General features: G+C 25.6%; 1 protein-coding gene across 1 annotated transcript; it reads left to right on the forward strand.

Moving 5' to 3' along the window:
- The first annotated feature begins 10,686 nt into the window (after nucleotides 1-10,686).
- LOC145841760 (large ribosomal subunit protein eL24-like) lies at nucleotides 10,687-17,976 on the forward strand. The gene is made up of 4 exons (XM_082949115.1): nucleotides 10,687-10,739; nucleotides 12,784-12,973; nucleotides 16,698-16,834; nucleotides 17,808-17,976. The coding sequence occupies exons 1-4, from the start codon at nucleotides 10,735-10,737 to the stop codon at nucleotides 17,926-17,928; spliced, it is 453 nt and encodes a 150-aa protein (XP_082805241.1). The 5' UTR covers nucleotides 10,687-10,734; the 3' UTR covers nucleotides 17,929-17,976.
- The last annotated feature ends 585 nt before the right edge of the window (nucleotides 17,977-18,561 follow it).

Raw genomic sequence — 18,561 nt, forward strand, 5'->3', positions numbered from 1 at the left:
AAAATGTTTGTGAGTTCAGTTTTGTACAAATCATAAAATATTATAAAAATAGTTGTCATTGTTTATTTGAGGTAAATACAACTGTTTATTCTTATATGAAAATTTTGTATTTTTTTCAGCATAATCTAGCTAGATTAGAGGGAAACGGGTCTAAATTGCTCAAAGACAAAATTGCCCGAGGTTATTAATTGCACGAAGCCAAATTTGCACGAGGGCACAAAATTGCACGAGATAACACAATTGCACGAGATAACACAATTGCACGAAGACGATTTTTCACCAAAGGTCAATTTTGCACGAGAGTAAGTAAAATACAGAAAATAAAATAAACAGAAAAAAAAAGTTACAGACCGAGGGTAAGGTTTAGGGGTAACAGTGATAGTAAAAATAAAAATAAAAAATAACTAACAAAAATTATAAAAAATTAATAAATAATTTTTAAGGAAAAAAGTTAATTTAAAAAAAAGAAAACAATTTACCGACCGAGGGTAAGGGTTAGGGGTAACAGTGACAGTAAAAAAAAATAGTAATGAAATTAATAAAAAATAAAATAAATAAAAAAACCAACCCGTGCAAAATTTTCTGCTCCTGCAAAAGTGTCTTCGTGCAAAAGTGACCCTTCGTGCCAAAGTATCTTCATGCAATTTTATCCCCTCGTGCAAAAGTAACATCGAACAAAAGTATATTCGTGCAATTTTGTGCACTCGTGCAGTTTTGTCCCCTCGTGCAATTTAGACATCTACCCAGATTAGAGATAGTAAATCGGCTCCTTGAAAACTACAATATATAACATTGGACTAGCTCCAAGAATAAAAATTCTGCTAATTACTCTTTCTGCGTGACCTTAAAACAGTTCATTAAAGAAGTCAAAGTTCAGTAGATTGACACAAAGTTTACAACCTCGTATAAGAACAAGGGCGCAAGATAGATTGCAATAGTCAAGTTTGACATTACTAACAAAACTTTTGCGCGTTTACTTTTTTTTTGATTACAAAAGTTAACCAAAAGCATTTCAAATTAAAAATATGGTTTAAGTTAACGCTCAACAACTAACATAGTTTTTTTTTTGTATTACGGCTGCATAAAAAATGCAAACAACAAAATAACCAACAATTTCAGCTAGTAAGTAGAAGTTTGCGATATTATAGAATATTGACTGCCCTCCAAGCATTTGGAAATCTTTTAAGACCAACACGAATAGAACTGTCCGTTATTGTAGTAACGTTTTTAGTAGGACTAACCGTGAGACAAAATCCTTGCTTCAACTCTTTCTAGAGCTCTCAAAACTCTCAGCTTTAAGAGTTAAGCAGTATACGAGCTTTTATGGACGCCTAGTCAATCCTGCACGTCTGAAAGCAAATAAAAAAGTGAAATAGAATACCGTGCAAGAACTGACTCTTGCTGATGATGCTGCATTTGTAGCTCGTTGCCAAAGATCTGCAAACACTATTGACTCAGTTTTTTGTGATTTACTATCATTTCTAACTCGCTATCATTTCTAACCCGATCATTTCTAACCCGATCACTTCTAACCCGATCACTTCTAACCCGATCACTTCTAACCCGATCATTTCTAACCCGATCACTTCTAACCCGATCACTTCTAACCCAATCATTTCTAACACGATAATTTCTAACTCGATCACTTCTAACACGATCACTTCTAACCCGATCACTTCTATCCCGATCATTTCTAACCCGATCACTTCTAACCCGATCACTTCTAACCAGATCATTTCTAACCCGATCATTTCTAACCCGATCACTTCTAACCCGATTTAACCCAATCATTTCTAACCCAATTATTTCTAACACGATCACTTCTAACCCGATCATATCTAACCCGATCGTTTCTAACTCGACAATTATTAATCCGATCTGTAACAATATGTTTATGTATAATTGTATTAAAGTAAGGATTTGTTTCAAAAACAAAATAATCTCATCAAAGTTGTTTTTCTATCGAAATTTAGTTTATTTTGTTTAAAGTAAAACTTAATGTTTAGATAGCTTTAATAAAATTTAATTTTTGATATTTGTTGCTATTGGAAGTTTTTTTTTTCCTACGCTAGACCCAAACATAAAAATCTAGGTCGCTTAAACTAAATAGCACATAACGAAGAGACAAAAATTTATATATCTTAAAATCAAAAACTACAGTTTTATCTAATTTCTATAGATTAACTGCAAAAAAAACCAACACTTAGAATAAGACTAATTAACTTATTTATGATTCGAAGGAGAAACTTTTTAACAAACTTTGTTTTAATTTTTTAATAAGCAACTTAAATTTCAATTTATTTTAACGATCAGTGAGTTCCAATAAAACAAAACACAGCTGCACAATCTTTCATTTTATAATTAACTTCCAATTTCTTTTCAACAAACAACCTTCTCTGCAAAATTCAGCAATACATATTGAGAAAACTTAGTAACTTTTTTTTATGATTTTAGTTCAGCAATCACCAAAATAGTCTGAATCACGCACTTCTACATTAAAATAAGGTTCAGGATTACTTTTATAAAATTCATTTAGACTATACTACAATGTCAAAATTCAAACAAACTACAAAAATTTATGAATAAAACTTTTTCTTGTTTATACATCTACCAAATATATTTTTAGTATTAGGTTCTGAACATTTGTGCAACCGTTTGGTATTTCATTGTTTTTTTATCATTTTTTTTTTGTAACTTTGCCAAAGCATAATCTATACAACTAAAATAAACATTATTAGAATTAAAGTACAGACAATAGAAAAAAATAATAAAAAATTCAAATACATTGACTAACCACTAAGTTTAAAACTTTAAGTCCAAAGCACATTAATAATACAGGTCAAATAAACATTTATCGGAAACAATGAAAAATGGTTTATTATTTACATAGGAAAGGCAATTATAATAAAATCAAACTATAGAATAAACAAAACCCTACATATTAAATAAATTGTTTATAAGTTTAAAATTTGTTAACTTACTGATAGTTTCTAATATAAAGTATCTTATTTTAATCAAGTAAGCTTTAATCAAATTTGTTCAACTTTATGCAAAGATTAGTTTTGTTTAAAAGCTAACTCAACAGTTAAACTGAAAGATACTTATGACTGCATGTATTTTTCGATTTAATTTCGTAGTAATTAATTATTTTAATAAGGTTCAAAAGTTGATTATAAATTAATTGTAGTATTTAATTTAAAAAGCATTAGGAAAAGTATAAGTCTTCTGTATTCTATAGATTAAATATTAAGTTTTGATAGTCGTCAATGTAAGAAAAAAATGAGCATTGCAGCGGTAAAAGACTATTCTTTACTCTTTCTTGAAGAGATTCTATATGGTTAGTATAATTTTTAAATATGGAGACCAGATTGGCAAGTTGCATTCAAATTTAGGGCAAATTTATACGAAATACCATTTTTAAAGAGTATTAGTATGAGTGTATATGAGACTTTAAGTAATACAGTTAATAAAATTTAGTAGTCGTAATTAGTATGGTAATTTCATTTAAAATTATCATCATTAAATTTTAAGTTTTTAAAACGAAAGTGTACACTGTTTAATACAAAGTAAAAAGTAGAGGTAAACGTTTATTTTATATAAGTAGACCCTGTCATTTACTAGACCTTAAATTAGATTTACTTTCTTTTAGCCAATGGTAAATTATATCTAAAGATTAAGTAAGAAATATTATATGATAAACTTAAATATAAAATTTAAGTGTCGAAAACTTATTATTTTGTTTTTTTCATATTTCTTTTAAAATATCTTGTATATAGAGCAAAATAAAATTACATTTTTAATAAAAGTTAAAAGTTTCAAAAATTTAAAATTGCAAAAATAATTTTACACGATTAATAGTAAAAACTTCTTTAATATTTTTCTTTGTATCTTTTTAAAGTTATTATTTCCAAGATTTCCAAAAACACAAAAACTTTAGATTATTTAGCGATCATTATATATGAGTTATAAGTATAAGTTATTAGATTAGTTTATACAACTCAAAAAATGAGGTAAAAAAGTTAAATTAATATTATGTTAAGTTAAAACTAAAATAAAAATTTTACAAAAACTATTTTTGACGTAACACATTAAATCATTATGTTTTAAAAAAATTAAAAACTGAAATTTTTGTAATTATTTTAATTATTTAATTAAGATTTGTTTGTTTTTGCATAAAATCCTCTAAAAAAAATAAACGTAAATAAACAAGTAAAATAGATTAGAAACGATCGGGCTAAAAACGATCGGGCTAAAAACGATCGGGCTAAAAACGATCGGGCTAAAAACGATCGGGCTAGAAACGATCAGGCTAGAAGTGATCAGGTTAGAAGTGATCGGGTTAAAAGTGATCGGGTTAGAAGTGATCGGGTTAGAAATTATCGGGTTAGAAATGATCGAGTTAGAAATGATCGGGCTAAACTGGGTTAGAAATGATCGGGTTAGAAGTGATCGGGTTAGAAGTGATCGGGTTAGAAATGATCGGGTTAGAAATGATCGGGTTAGAAGTGATCGGGTTAGAAATTATAGTGGGTTAGAAATGATGGGCTCCCGTTTTTTGTATGCTTACTAAGATTTTTATCTCACTATTGGCGTTAAAAATAAATAAAAGTTTAAGCAAAAAAACAGATCAATTTCGCAGTTTCATATTTAATCAATCAAGATTGATAACAAGTACATTGAAACCGTGAAAGTTATTATATACCTTGTTTTAAAAATAGTCTAAACGTTGACTAATGTCTTAAGAATAGCGTGTAGGGGTCAATCATGGCTGAGGTTTATTGTCGTATCGGTAAAGCCTCAGGCGCTTTTAATGGACTATGTTCAAAAGTTTGGGATAACCCCATTTAATATTAATAACTAATAATTTAATATTTATGAATTTTGAAATTTGAAAAAAGATAAAAAATAACCGATAACCGCAAGATCTTTCATCAGCAAAAAATGCTATAAATTAGTAATAATAAAAAAATTAGAGTACTTTAGAAAGGACAGGAAGTGTTTGTTCGCTTATATTTTCTATTTGTTAAATACAATCTATAGTTTTTCTATTTACTTTTTCATCAGTTATTAATCTTGCCAAATTCTTTGTGTTTTTATATTGTATTTGTTGTGTTTACGAAATCTTGTGAACATGTATAGCTGGTTACAACTGCAAATGGGCCATTACTTTTTTTGTAAATAGACGACAAGGCTTTATTATTAATCTAAAATTCTTTTAAATAAGTGTTTCTTCTAATAGTTTTGTAGTTAAAGAAGTTGTTTAAAATTAAAATTACGAAAACTTTATCTCATAATAAAAGAAAAGTTTTAAAAAATTAAAAAACTGTTTTTTTTTTTTAATACTTTAAAGGTTTATTACGTCAAGAAAACTTTTTAATGTATCTAAATAATGTACTAATTTATATCAGAGAAAAATAAAAAGTATGAATACAATAAAAAATCTACTTAAAATTGACTGTGTGTTTTAAAAGATTTCTATTGCTAAAATACTTTTCTAATCAAAAATTGTATGTTGAACAACATCTGTTAAACTCTAGTACTTCGGAATTTAATAATTCTCAACTACAAATTGTTATTGTTGCAATATTTAAAATTAAATACAAACATTCGATGACTTTTAAAATAAATAACATTTTTATTTCTAGTTTTCAGCAACAACCAAAGATACTTTTTTTTTTATCCAACAAAATAAAAAAAAATAATGTTTTTTTTGTTCTTATTATAAGAACTTCATAACTTAAAAACCAAAACTACAAGTAAGATTTTTGTCTACTATCATTTTATAAATTGAGATAAGTTATATACTGGAATAAAATAGCCAGAACTTGAGTATGATATTTTTCTAACGGTTATAAAATCTACAGTTTCTCAAACATAGATTGTCTAATATTCAAAAGATTAGAAGGTTTAAAACAGCTATGTTTAATGAAACTTTTTTAATTTAAGCTAAGCTTAGAAAAATTAATAAAAAAAAATCCATAAAAAACACTTCTTTGTGGCATAGCATATATGCAAAAAAGTTTTGAAATAAGTCTAAAAATATCAAAAACCTTTTTGATAATTTAACAAAAAAAAAAGTTAAATGTTTAACTCAAAATTTAAAGTTACTATGTTTACTGTTTACTTATATATGGCAAGATTAAAATAAAGTTTCTTTAAACTGTTTTTACTTTTCTTATTAAAAAACTAAAGATACTTTGTAAACGATCAGTCTGTAATACGAGTAGCCATAATTACAAAATTTAATAAATCTGAACACTGAATAAACTGTTCTCTGTCTTTACTTTTTAAATGTGTATCTCTAGTAATTGAGTGGCGAAAATCCTATAGAAATCTGGCAACTATGGCCCTTTTTATTGTATCTAAAAACTATTTTTTTATTTTCTAGTAAAGATGTATAAACTCAGTTTAAAACTGACTTAAAACTAAAAAATCTGATTCTAATGTTCGTATAACTTTCAAAACATATCAACAAGTATTTTATATATCTTACACAAAAGTAAAAATATATTTTTTTTTTCTGTTTTAAAATTAATTTTTACAAAAACGTTTTCTTAAATAACTGCTGATTCATTAAGTAAATAAGGAAATTAAAAACTTTATACTGACTATTTTATTCTAAGTATGAAGCAAATCATTTTTATTAGATTAAGATCTTTTAATTTTTTACCTATTGATACTGTTTTGCAATACTACTTTAAGTTCTAATACTAAAAAATGTTTTTATACAGTTTTAAAAGCAATAACAATACTTCTCTCAACAAAATGTAATACTTTAGTTTTTATTGTGACGTTTTATTTACTTTAATGTAAAATTTTTAGCATACCTAACAAAAAATATTTTCTTTTAATACTCTAACTATAAACTTTTATAGAAAATCAAAAAACTGTATTTATTAAAGTATAAAATTCCTAGTTTCTAATTCTAGAACTAATTTAAAATAATACGTTAACAAATTAGTATAAAAATTACTGATTAAAGCTAAAGTTAAAAAATACACCATAAAGCTATTGGGGGGATAATAAAAAACTTGCAAAAAGGGAAAAAGTAATATTCATATTTCATTTTGCAATTTTTTGAGATACTATTAAAAGTTACTACAGTTTGGTTTCAGACAGGGTTAATTCACTACTTTGTCTTTGTCAGAATTTGTTGAAGGTGGGCTGTCCAATTTGAAAAGGAAAACGCAGTTTTTGCAGTCTTTTTAGATTTAGAAAAGCATTTGATAGTGTAGATAGAAATATCTTACTAAGCAAATTGGAATGTTATGGTGTAAGAGGCAATATGCATCTATTAGTTAGTTCATATTTAGGTGGAAACAAACAGTTTGTTAGCTTTGTAGGATATGAGTAAACGTGAGAAAAAAGTGAAGTTGGGTTACCACAAAGCTCAGTGTTAGGACCGTTGTTACTCCTATTCATATAAATGACTTACAGATAATACTAGTCTTAGCGTCCTCAACTTTGCATATGGTACAATGTTATACAAAACATTTACAAAAAACACAAACATATATGACAGTAAAAATTTCAATACAGAACTAAGAAAGATATCAGATTAGCTTATGATAAACAAAGTCCTGGACAAGACATTAAAAGGTATCCGTGGTGTGCGACTCATCAAGGTTTTTTCGTGCACCAAGTCTTAGGACAAAATATCTGCAAAGTATAAAGCGCTTTTTTTTGTCGTTCGATAAATATATAAAATATATATAAAACAAACTCAAATTAAACCTTGATAAAACCAGAAGTTTTTTCTACATCAATAAATAAATTGTTTTTGGAAAATTATAGATTAAATGTAAAAATAGGTAAAACAGTTATAAAACAGACAAGTAGTTATAAATATTTGAGAATAATTATAAACAGAAATTGAAATGGTCTAAACATATAGAAACTATTTTCTAAAATTGCCAAAAACATTGGGTGTACGATATAAAAAAATAAATTTCTTAAATTTAAAAGCATTATATTTAAAATTTAATTATTTGTTTATGAGCAATTTTAGATATGGTCTATGGTCGAGAAAGAGCAAATAAAAAGCGCATAAGTGATATCATAAACAGAGCACTTAGGTGCATACATTATAAGAAATATGATGACAGTGTCAGAAAACTAAAATCTAGAAAAAATATTAAACGTTTAAAGTCTGTATCTATATAAACTAAGTCTTTTATGTTTGAATTAAACAAGAGTTTGTTACCAACTAACTTTAATGATCACTTCAAAAGTGTAAAAATATCCATAACTATCATTCGATGTCTTCAGAAACAAATTTTTTCCTACCTAGATTCAAGAACAAAAGTGGTCAAATCGCTAGCTTACCAAGGAAGTAAATTATGGATTGAGCTACCATAATGTTTAAAAACCTAAGTCATTTTGGAAAGTTCCGGGATGAACTTAAAAATGATTTATTAAATAGTGGTTATCAAGGTCGTAAGTGATCATTGCTATTTATTTGTTTACTTTTGTATAGTTTATTGAACGATAAAAATACGCTCAAAATATTTGGTCCTAGGACCTGGTGCACGAAGAACCTTACGGTTATTGGGTCGCACACCACGGATATCTTCTAATGTCTTGTCCAGGACGGAGTTAATAATAGTAGTCTTATAATATCCAAAACTTTAGTTCAAAAATGACTTTTTTGGTTACAATAGGAGTGGTTCTGTCTAAATTGCAGCATTTTCTATTTGGCTATTCCTTTAATTACTAATTAAGATCACTATTTTGAATTAACTTCAAAATATTTACAGACTTCTTTATATATTTTAAAGCCTATTTCAAAATTTAGTGATAGATGTACATTTTAATAGAAAATTAAGTATATGAATAAATACTAAGCTGAGATTACTGTTTCAAGTAAACTTATAATATATTAATCTAATTTTCTGAGGAAAACTAAAAAGCTTTTTTTTTATGTTTGCTAATATTATTTGTTTCTTTATAGTTACATTTTTAGGTTAAGAAAATATTTAAAAAAAATTGAAGTTGAAGAAAATTTGTTGTTGCAACTTTTATACTTATATTTTTATTTTTAAATTTTTATATACTATTATACTTTCAGACTACAATTATATACATTCTTATTGTTTTTTCTCATCAAGTGCATAGTGTGTAAATGTTACAGTGGTTATTTCAACATTATTATTTACAAAAATTAAATTGAGTTTATGGTTAGTTTCCCTTTTTTTAAATTTCATAAATTTTTATTCATGTACTTAAATATAAACTTCTTTAAGTGTTTTAATCAAGTTATTTAAAAAATTTAAACTTTAAGCATATGGTACTGATAAAATTTAACACAAAAGTATTTCCATTATTACATTTTTAACTTGTTTAAAAAAATTGTGGCCTATAATTCAAGTACTTTCGATGTCTGATGTTGGTATGATTTACACCTCGTTTTATAAATTAAAGTTAATTTTTAAGGTCTAAAAATGTTACCTATTTCTATTTTTAATTTTGTAAGTTTTAGGCTTAAACTTTTTTTCCTTTTATTTTAATATTAGACATGTTTTTGAGTACAATGTGATAGACTTTTCTAAGTAAACACATAATCTTGGTAATTTTCTTTTAACTTTTCTTTCTTTTATTTCATTTTATTGATTGTTTAAATTTTTAAAGTTTAAAATATTAGACTATTTTTTTTTAGCTTGTAAGAAATTGTTAAAGCATGTAGTGTACGTCGTACACTGTACGACTCGATAACCGAAAGGTTTTTTTCGTACACCTGGTCCTTAGATCACTTTTTTGAGTGTATGTTTTCATCGTTCAATAAAAAATATACTAATTAGTCCTGGATAAGACGTTTAAAGGTATCCGTGGTGTGCGACTCGATAACCGAAAAGTTATTTTGTGCACCAGGTCCTAGAACCAAACATTTTGAGCGTATTTTTCGTCGTTTAACAAACTAAACATATCATTAAAACACTTTTTGTAAGCTAACCAGTTTATATACTAGCTCTAATTTTCGTACTATTTAATTACTAGCTCGAGAAAAATATTAATGTTCTGCTTAAAAGTTTTTTTAATACATTTCCTTTAGGTAAGTAAAATATTTTCTATGTTATAGCAATAAATTAACTAGGTTACTATAAAAACAAAACTTCAAAAAAAGTTAAAATAATGAAGTTGGTAAAAATTTTAAAGTTTAATAAAGATTTTATGCTAAAATATCAGCGAAAGGTTATTTAAAACAAATCAAAAAAAAAAGTTTAGCTCTAATTGTTTTTACTTAAAAAAAGTTATTAAAACTTTAAAATGATATTTTAATGGTGTAAATTCAGCTTAAATAAATTTGTAGTTGTTGATAGGCATGGTAGCTAAATTTCTTTAAGTAAATCGCCACAAAACTAGTAAAGCATGAAACTTTTAATTAGAAAAACTAATTATACATTCAGTATTCAGAATTCTATACTTCTGGATAGTTTGGCAGCTCTGTTGATAAATATTGAGCATTAAATAAAATTCAACCTATACTTTTCAAAAAATTAGTAGTTGTTAAAAAAAGAAAGTAACAATAGAAAAAAATACTTTATTTCTTTGCAGTTTTCAACTTTGCTGACTAAAATTAAAAAAAACTAGTTTACTTAAACACAATGTTTACCAGACTTTTACACCTAAAAGCCAAAACTGAAATATATAAGCGAAAAAGCCATTTTAGTAACAAAGTTTGGAAATTCATTAAACTTGTTTTCTTTCTGTAATATTCTTACACAAACTAAAACCAGGATGAGGTACACTTGTTAATAATTTTACTAATAAATTTTAAATTAACTTTATTCGAAAATTTTATATTAGTTAATATAAAAATATCATTTTTTTAGTAGATTTTTTAGTAAACTCAGTAGAATTGTTTTACTATGTTAAATTAGTTAAAGTTTTAAATTGTAAAAGTTGCTGATAGTATTCCTATACCATTTCATAGATTGATTGAAACCTAATGATATTATAGTCTCTTAAATTTTGTTAACACACTTTGTTTTAAATCAGTTAAAGCCATCAAAATGCTAAATGTTAAGTTTTGAGTTAAAAAGTATCCCAATTTTAAAGTTTTATATAAATCATATGTAAATTTTTAACTAATCTGAAACTTCATTATGGTTTAATCCATAACCAAAGCTTAAAAACCTATATAGTTTTCTGATAATCTTTTATGTTTATAAGTTACATATTTTCTTGCCTTCTTAATCAAAAATTAAATTTCATGTTTAAAAATTCCTTAAACAATATAATGACATGAAAAATAAGATTTCATTCTTGTTTGAATTTGTTTAATAGCATTTAAATATTTTGTTTAATAGCATTTAAAGATTATATAAATCAAAAAAGAAAATGTTTATTTTTTAAGTTTTTAAAATTTTTGTGAAATATTTTAAGTCAACTTTTTCAATCAGTTTTGAATAAAAGTTAAAATTAGTTACTTTAAATTCAATATTTTTCCATTTTATAAATGTTTTAAGGTAAAATGGCCCCAGTTTGAAATGAAGTCCTGTATAATCAATTAGATAAAAATAATACTCAATATTAAATTTATTTACTCTTAAAATAGCATACATATGATATTAATTAATAGCTTAATCTTCACCTTAGCTTGAATATTTTATAAATGTTGCAAATAATTACTACAACTCAGTAAAACATAAGATATTTAATAATTAGTGATGTTGTACTTTATGTACATACTTAGATAGCTCAATGACCTGTTGGGTATTTCCATTTTAAGGTTATAAATTTAGATATATATACTATAATAAATTGCTATAACTAGCATTTAATTCAGATTTACAAGTAATTTCACTGTACTGAACATAATGATTTCTTCACACTTATAAATATAATATTTTTTATTAGAATTTTCATCACTTTAATAAATTATATAGCAAACTAAGTACCTGTCATTTTAACTAGCAACATTTACTTATCACAGCATAGTTATATAATTTGTACTGGAGGTATTTTACCTCTTAACTAGCTGATTATATAGAGTATGTGGTTAAAATATCATAACCCAAAAGATAATTTTTTTAACTCTTACATTGGTAAGATAAAACTATTTTAATGTTTAATAAAAATGGGTGAGAAATTTTAAAACTGATTGAGAGTAATCATTTATAAGTATTTTCCATGACCAGAATTTTCAATAGAATAGTACCTGTGGACATTTAGCTTTTTAAAGTTTGCTCTGAAGAGTTAAAATAAATTCTTAATAGCCCAAGTTTCACTTAACCTTTTTTTACTAGTTTAAGGAACGGGAAACAAATTTCTATTTATACAAAATCCACACTTGAAATTGTTCATTTACTCTTCAGTTCTACTCTTCCAAAAAATATCTCCCACCAAATATTTTTATTTGTTGGCAAAAAAAAAGTAAAAAAAAATGTTTAAAGTGTCTTAACTCATCTACTAAGATTCAAGAACCAAAATATTGATATAAAATAGTCCAATAGATCAAATACTAAATTACTTTTATTTTTACTATATTTAATTATGTCTACTCACGCATCCTGAATATTTTTCTACAAGCTGATTAAAGTAGTAATACTTCCAACAGTAATTATGTATTTTACTTAGTGTTTGAAATACACTAATTAGAGTTTAAAAATTTTCATACCTTAAAAAATAATATTTAAACAGCAACACATAATATACATATAGTGGTGAAATTCTTTGTATGTATAAACTTGGATTAATCATAGCTAAAAATTATAAAAGTTTTACTAAACCGCACTAATTTCTGTTAACTACAGTAATTTTTAATATTTATCTTTTTATTTTTAGTACCACAGTCTTGTGTCAATTCAGTGGGTTGAAAATCTACCCTGGCCATGGCAAAAGAATGATCCGTATTGACAACAGGAGCTACAACTTGCTCTCTGCCAAATGTGAAGCCCTTCATTTAGCTAAGAAGAACCCACGTAAAATCTCATGGACTGTTCTTTACAGAAGGAAACACAAGAAGGGTACCCAGGTATGATATTAATGTTTATGAGATTGAATTTTTTGTTTTACACAAAGTAAAATTAGGTGAATTGTTTATGTTTTATAAATTATATTTTAAAACTCACATATTGTTGAAATACTTTTTACTTAATTCTGTTTATGTGGTGGTGTTGTCATGCTAATTTTAGTATAAATGCTATAAAAAATACAGGGAACCCTGGAATTTGATTAAAAAAATCTTACTATATATAGGGTTGCCACACACTCAGGGAACCCGGGGAATTTTTTAAGTATAAAAAATCTCAGGGAATTTGATTTTTTTTTAAACTCAGGGAAACTAAGGGCAGTTTTTGTTTATTGTTGTAAGGGGTAGACTAATGTTTATTTACCATAAAAAAAAGTTTTGACTTATTTTTAAAATTTCAGGGACTTATAAGATTTTTCAAAAAATCTCAAGGAATTTTTTTCTAGATCTAGAATGAAATTTAGTTGATCCAGTTTCAATATTTTGTTTACAATAATTAATTTTTATTTATTATATTAACTGCTTATTTAGAAATTTTTTAGTCTTGCCATTTCTTTGATATTTTTAAAATTAATATGAGGTATTAGTTATTAAAATTCTTAAGGATTTGAAAATAACTCTAGGAATTTTAAGGTTACTCAGAGAAGTTTCTGGTCACTCATGGAAGATCTTTTGAATCAAAAGAGTGGCAATCCTGCATATAGATAATTTTTTTGGCATCATCAATTTTTTTATTATCAAATAAATATTTAAAGAAGCTTTAGATATCATTCCAATGACGTTATACCATTTAACAGTTTTTTACCTTTAACTTAATTTTAAAATAAAAATAGAACTTAAAAGGTGTAATTTTTAAAACCTGGAGAAAGTTTGCAAAAAACATTTGGTAATCCTAAAAATAGGTCTTATTATGTATCTAATACTGTTAACTTCAATGTTCTTGAATGTTTTATACTGCTAATATACTTGTTGTAGCCACATTAAAATTTTTGTTCATACATGTAACATAGACTTTAACAATTTACATGATATTTCTGTGTTTTCAAACAAATTTATGTTGGTACAAAAAACAAGTTTATTTTGGTTTTACTGATTGAACATATCCTTGCAACTTTTTTTCTAACAGTTGAAACCCAGAAAACTTAAAATAGACTATTCTAGTTTTATTAAAATATATATTTTTTGCACAGCTTTATATATGGCTTCACGTTTTTATTCTATTGTACTTTAATTTGATAATAATCTAATATTTGGAAAGTTTTGAAAGTTTATTTTCATTAAAGGTCATTGGAAAAAGCACTTTTTTACAAGGTAATGCCGTTGAAACATTTATAACTTTGCTAGCATCAGGTTATTACAGATTGAAAAAATCTAACTAGCATTTGTTATAAAACAATACTTTGTTGGAAAAATCAATAGCCTTCATTAAAGGTTGAAATTAGTTTAGACAAATAATAAATTATATTTCAGCATTTTGTACTCAAAATTTCTCAGGGCTTATATTAAATTAAAATCTACATGTGGGAATTTTCACATTCAAAAACATCTAAAAAATACATGTGTATTTTTTAAATTTTGGTCATGAAATGCTTAGGTTTTGAAAACTGTTAGAATATCATTTTTTTTAAGTGCACGGATCATTTCTCAAAGATTTGATTGCTTAAGAAATAAAAAAGATATATTGTTGTGCAAATTTTTCAGGCATTAAAAAATAAATCCAATTATTTGTTTTATTTTAAACATTTTATTAAACTGTAAAAATCTAAATACTTATGAAGTTTTTACTATAAAAAACTACTTATTAGTATTTAATTTTAGCTTTTCAGTAAAGGCAAATGGTAAAACTAAAATAATGGTTATTTTAAAATCTCAAAATAAGCTCTATTTAACTACAACAAGACGTATACTTGTGGGGCCTAAAGCTTGAAAAGCTGTTGTTTATAAAAACTGTTGTTACACATCATTAAGATAAATAGACACTATGTCATGATAATATTTTTGGTGGGTTTGATTATTATTCATGTATATCACAAAAGACAAGGTCTACTTGAAAATATTTTATTTATATGTAAAAAAAAAAGTTCTTGCAAAAGTATTATATTATTTAATTCAATCAAAAATTATTACACTATAGTACCAAAAGAATGACTTGTAAATATATAGTACAAAATATACTGCACACTTGACTTATAAACAGTTGACTTTTATGGTATGTACTACTAATGTACAATTTACGCTTAATAACATTACTTTTGATCACAAGAAACAACTTTAGTATTAAAGTAAGATGTTTTACACAAAAAAATTCACTGCTTGAATAGACATTTGAAATTAAGTTTTCTTTAAAAGTTTTGAATTAGCTAAGTTTAAAATAACCTTTGAGGTAAATTTAAGTTGTAGGGAATTTAATTATTAAAAAAGTTGATAAACTAATGAAAGAAATGCAGATAATGTAAAAAATTATAAAAATTAAATTATATATTATTTTTTTTCCATTATAGTTTTTGTTTTAATAACCAAACTTTTCTCTATGATTCAATAACACATGTCAATAAAAAATAACACATGTCAATAAAATAAAAAATGTAAAAAATTATAGTTATTGCAGTGTTAAATATGTAACAATTTGAAGATTTTTTCAATTATTTCCGAGAATCTAACTCTTCCTTTAACTTGCTTTATTTAAAAGAATTAAAAAAAAATTGATGATAAATATTAATTACACATTATCACCACCAGGGGTTGTCAAAAAACCTGGACCTCTACAATTTGACAATTTATATAAAAATCTGGAATTTTGAACAAAAATCACCAGCAAACATGGAATTTTAAAAAATTGACACATGCAGGGTTGCCACTCGGTCAGGAAAAGTCAGGAAATCAGGAAAAGTCAGGAAAAATTTGAAAAAATTACAAAAGTCAGGAAAAGTCAGGAAAAAATGGGGGGTTTTGAAAAAAAGTCAGGAAAAGTCAGGAAATTTGATAAAAAAAAAAAGTCAGATTTTGTCAGTTTAAATTTACAAAATTCCTTGTTATCCAAAGCCTTCAAGTGGTAAAAGTTAATTAAAAGTCCTTTAAAGTCAGAAAAAAATTCCAAAATTTTCCTAGAAATTTACAAAAATATTTAAATTTATTTCCAATGCCTTCAGCTGGTATAAATTAGTAAAATATCCTTTAATAAACTGCAAAATGTTCCTTATATGTCGTTTGTTTATCTAGATACATTTATGCTAGGATTTGCTAAAAAAATGTTTCTTTTTTCAGACAAGCTGTGTTTATAAGGTAATAATACAAGTATTTTGCTTATAGGGCTGTTTATTACAAGCATCAATCATACACAGATGGTTGAAGTGTTTTACCTGAAGTTTGATGATAGAATTCAGCAAAAAACTATTGTTTATAACCTGTATTAAAGTTAGATTGGAAGCTTTATATAGTTTCAAGTGTTAGATTATGTATTTTAGAATAAGTTTAATTTAAGAGCTTGATTTAGAAAAGTCAGGAAAATTTTGGTAAAAAGTCAGGAAAAAGTCAGGAAAAGTCAGGAAAATTTTCTTAGCTTGATGAGTGGCAACCATGCACATGTGAAATAATGATATTTAGATTAGACCAGGAAAAGTTAAATGTAATAAAACATTTTAAGTAGCTTTAAAGTTATTATACAATTTGAGTCAGTTTTCTACCTTAAATTCAATACTAAAATTACTCAACATAGTATTAAATTCAGGTCGAGGTTTCCAAACGCCGCACCAGGCGCAACCAGAAAAACGCCCGCGCCATCCAAGGTTCATCGTGGACTGAAATTCTGGCCAAGAGGAACCAGAAGCCCGAGATCAGGAAGGCCCAGAGAGACCAGGCTGTCAAGTATGCGTTGTTTTAAATATTGTATTTTAGGCATTATGTACTAAAGTTACTTCTAATTTTGTATTTGAATACAGTTTGTGAATTTGTTTAAAAATTTATGTTTCTTGTATAAGATAAAAAGAATGTTATCAATTTAAATTTGTAGAGTTTGTTTAAAATAATAAATTAACACATAACTTAATTTTCTAAATTAAGCAAACGTTTATTTTAAATTTGAAATGTTTTCCAATTTTATTATAAATGGTGTTTTTTATACTACAAAGTTTCAAACAGACTTATGTATACATTTAAAATTAAAATATTAAGTCTGTGTGAAATGTTTATCTACTAAAAGAATTTTATAGTTTTTTTTTATAAATTAACTAGTAATTGTAAATTAACCAGTTTAAAAAAAAAAAGTGTTTTATAGCAGTATGCTTGAATTTAAAAAATTTTTTTAACTGTTTAATTCTGATTGATATTAAAACTTTTTTTAATAAGGTTAAAGTCATTTAACAAATGATTTTATGATTTTGAAACCCTTAAATTACTTTTTTCCAATTAAATAATTTTTGTTCAGTTTTCGTAAAAATATTGTACTTACACAATCTTCAATTTGTACACTTTTGATTGCATCAAATCGCCTAAAATTTTTTTTTTGTTTTTCAATGTAAAAATTGATTATAATCAAACTATCAATCATTTTAGATTATTTAATAAAAAAATTAATATAAATTATGTTAAAGAAAGAAAGTTTAAGTAACTTCTTAGATATGTTATCCCATATAAAATTAAATATATCTTAAAACTTAATTCTCTTACTCAAATAATTGTGTTCAACTGACTTAGCTTACAAAAGTATTCCTGCTATTAAAGATATCTATTGCATATATTTTAACCATACTTGAGTAGTTATCTGAAAATAGTATCATAATACTTTAAAATTAAATTTTTACTTGAAAAATATAAAATTTTTAAACACATTGAATTACAGGGCCGCAAAAGCAAAGAAGCAATCTGATGCCACCAAGAAGGCCGCCAACCGCGGAGTGCAGAAACAAAAGGTTGCCAAGCAACACAAGGGAGGTAGGGCCAACATCGCTGTCAGAAGATAAATTTTATTCGCTTCTTTTTAGTCAATAAATAAAAATTAGTCCATTTTAGTTTATAATTGACTATCAAAAATGACTTATTCTAAGTTTGTTGAACTATCTAAGTTAAAAAAAATCTCATTTTCATTTAATAAGTTGTATTTTTTATTACATGCACCCTATCGTTGTATCTGATTCAGGATTAAGCATGTTTAGATAATAAATTTAAAAATAACCTTTGAAAATGTATGTCAAGAAAAAAAAAATTAAAAGTACCTAAAAATAAAAACAAGACTGCTTGTTTCAAATATAATAAAGTTTATGTGATAGGGTGGTAAAAAAAAATAAAATGTTGACTAAAATTCGTCACTAGAGCTTTACAGATAGGGATTCATGTAGGTATAACATAAATAAAAACAACAATTTGAAGTGACAAAAATAAAACGAAAGTTTTATGTTTTGTCTTAAACAAACAGTATTTTTGTGGGTAATATTTTTCAAATTTTTATTAGAGATTTGTAAGGTAAAACAGACTAAATGAGTGTTTTTGGAAATAACAAGTTAACTGGAACTTAATAATAAATAGCAAATATTAATAATTATATTATGGGGAATTAATTAAAATTCTTATAAATTGATAAAATACTAAAACCCTAA

This window comes from Thalia democratica, chromosome 7 (assembly GCF_965202585.1).
Source record: "Thalia democratica chromosome 7, ktThaDemo2.hap1.1, whole genome shotgun sequence".
Classification (NCBI taxonomy): Eukaryota; Metazoa; Chordata; class Thaliacea; order Salpida; family Salpidae; genus Thalia; species Thalia democratica.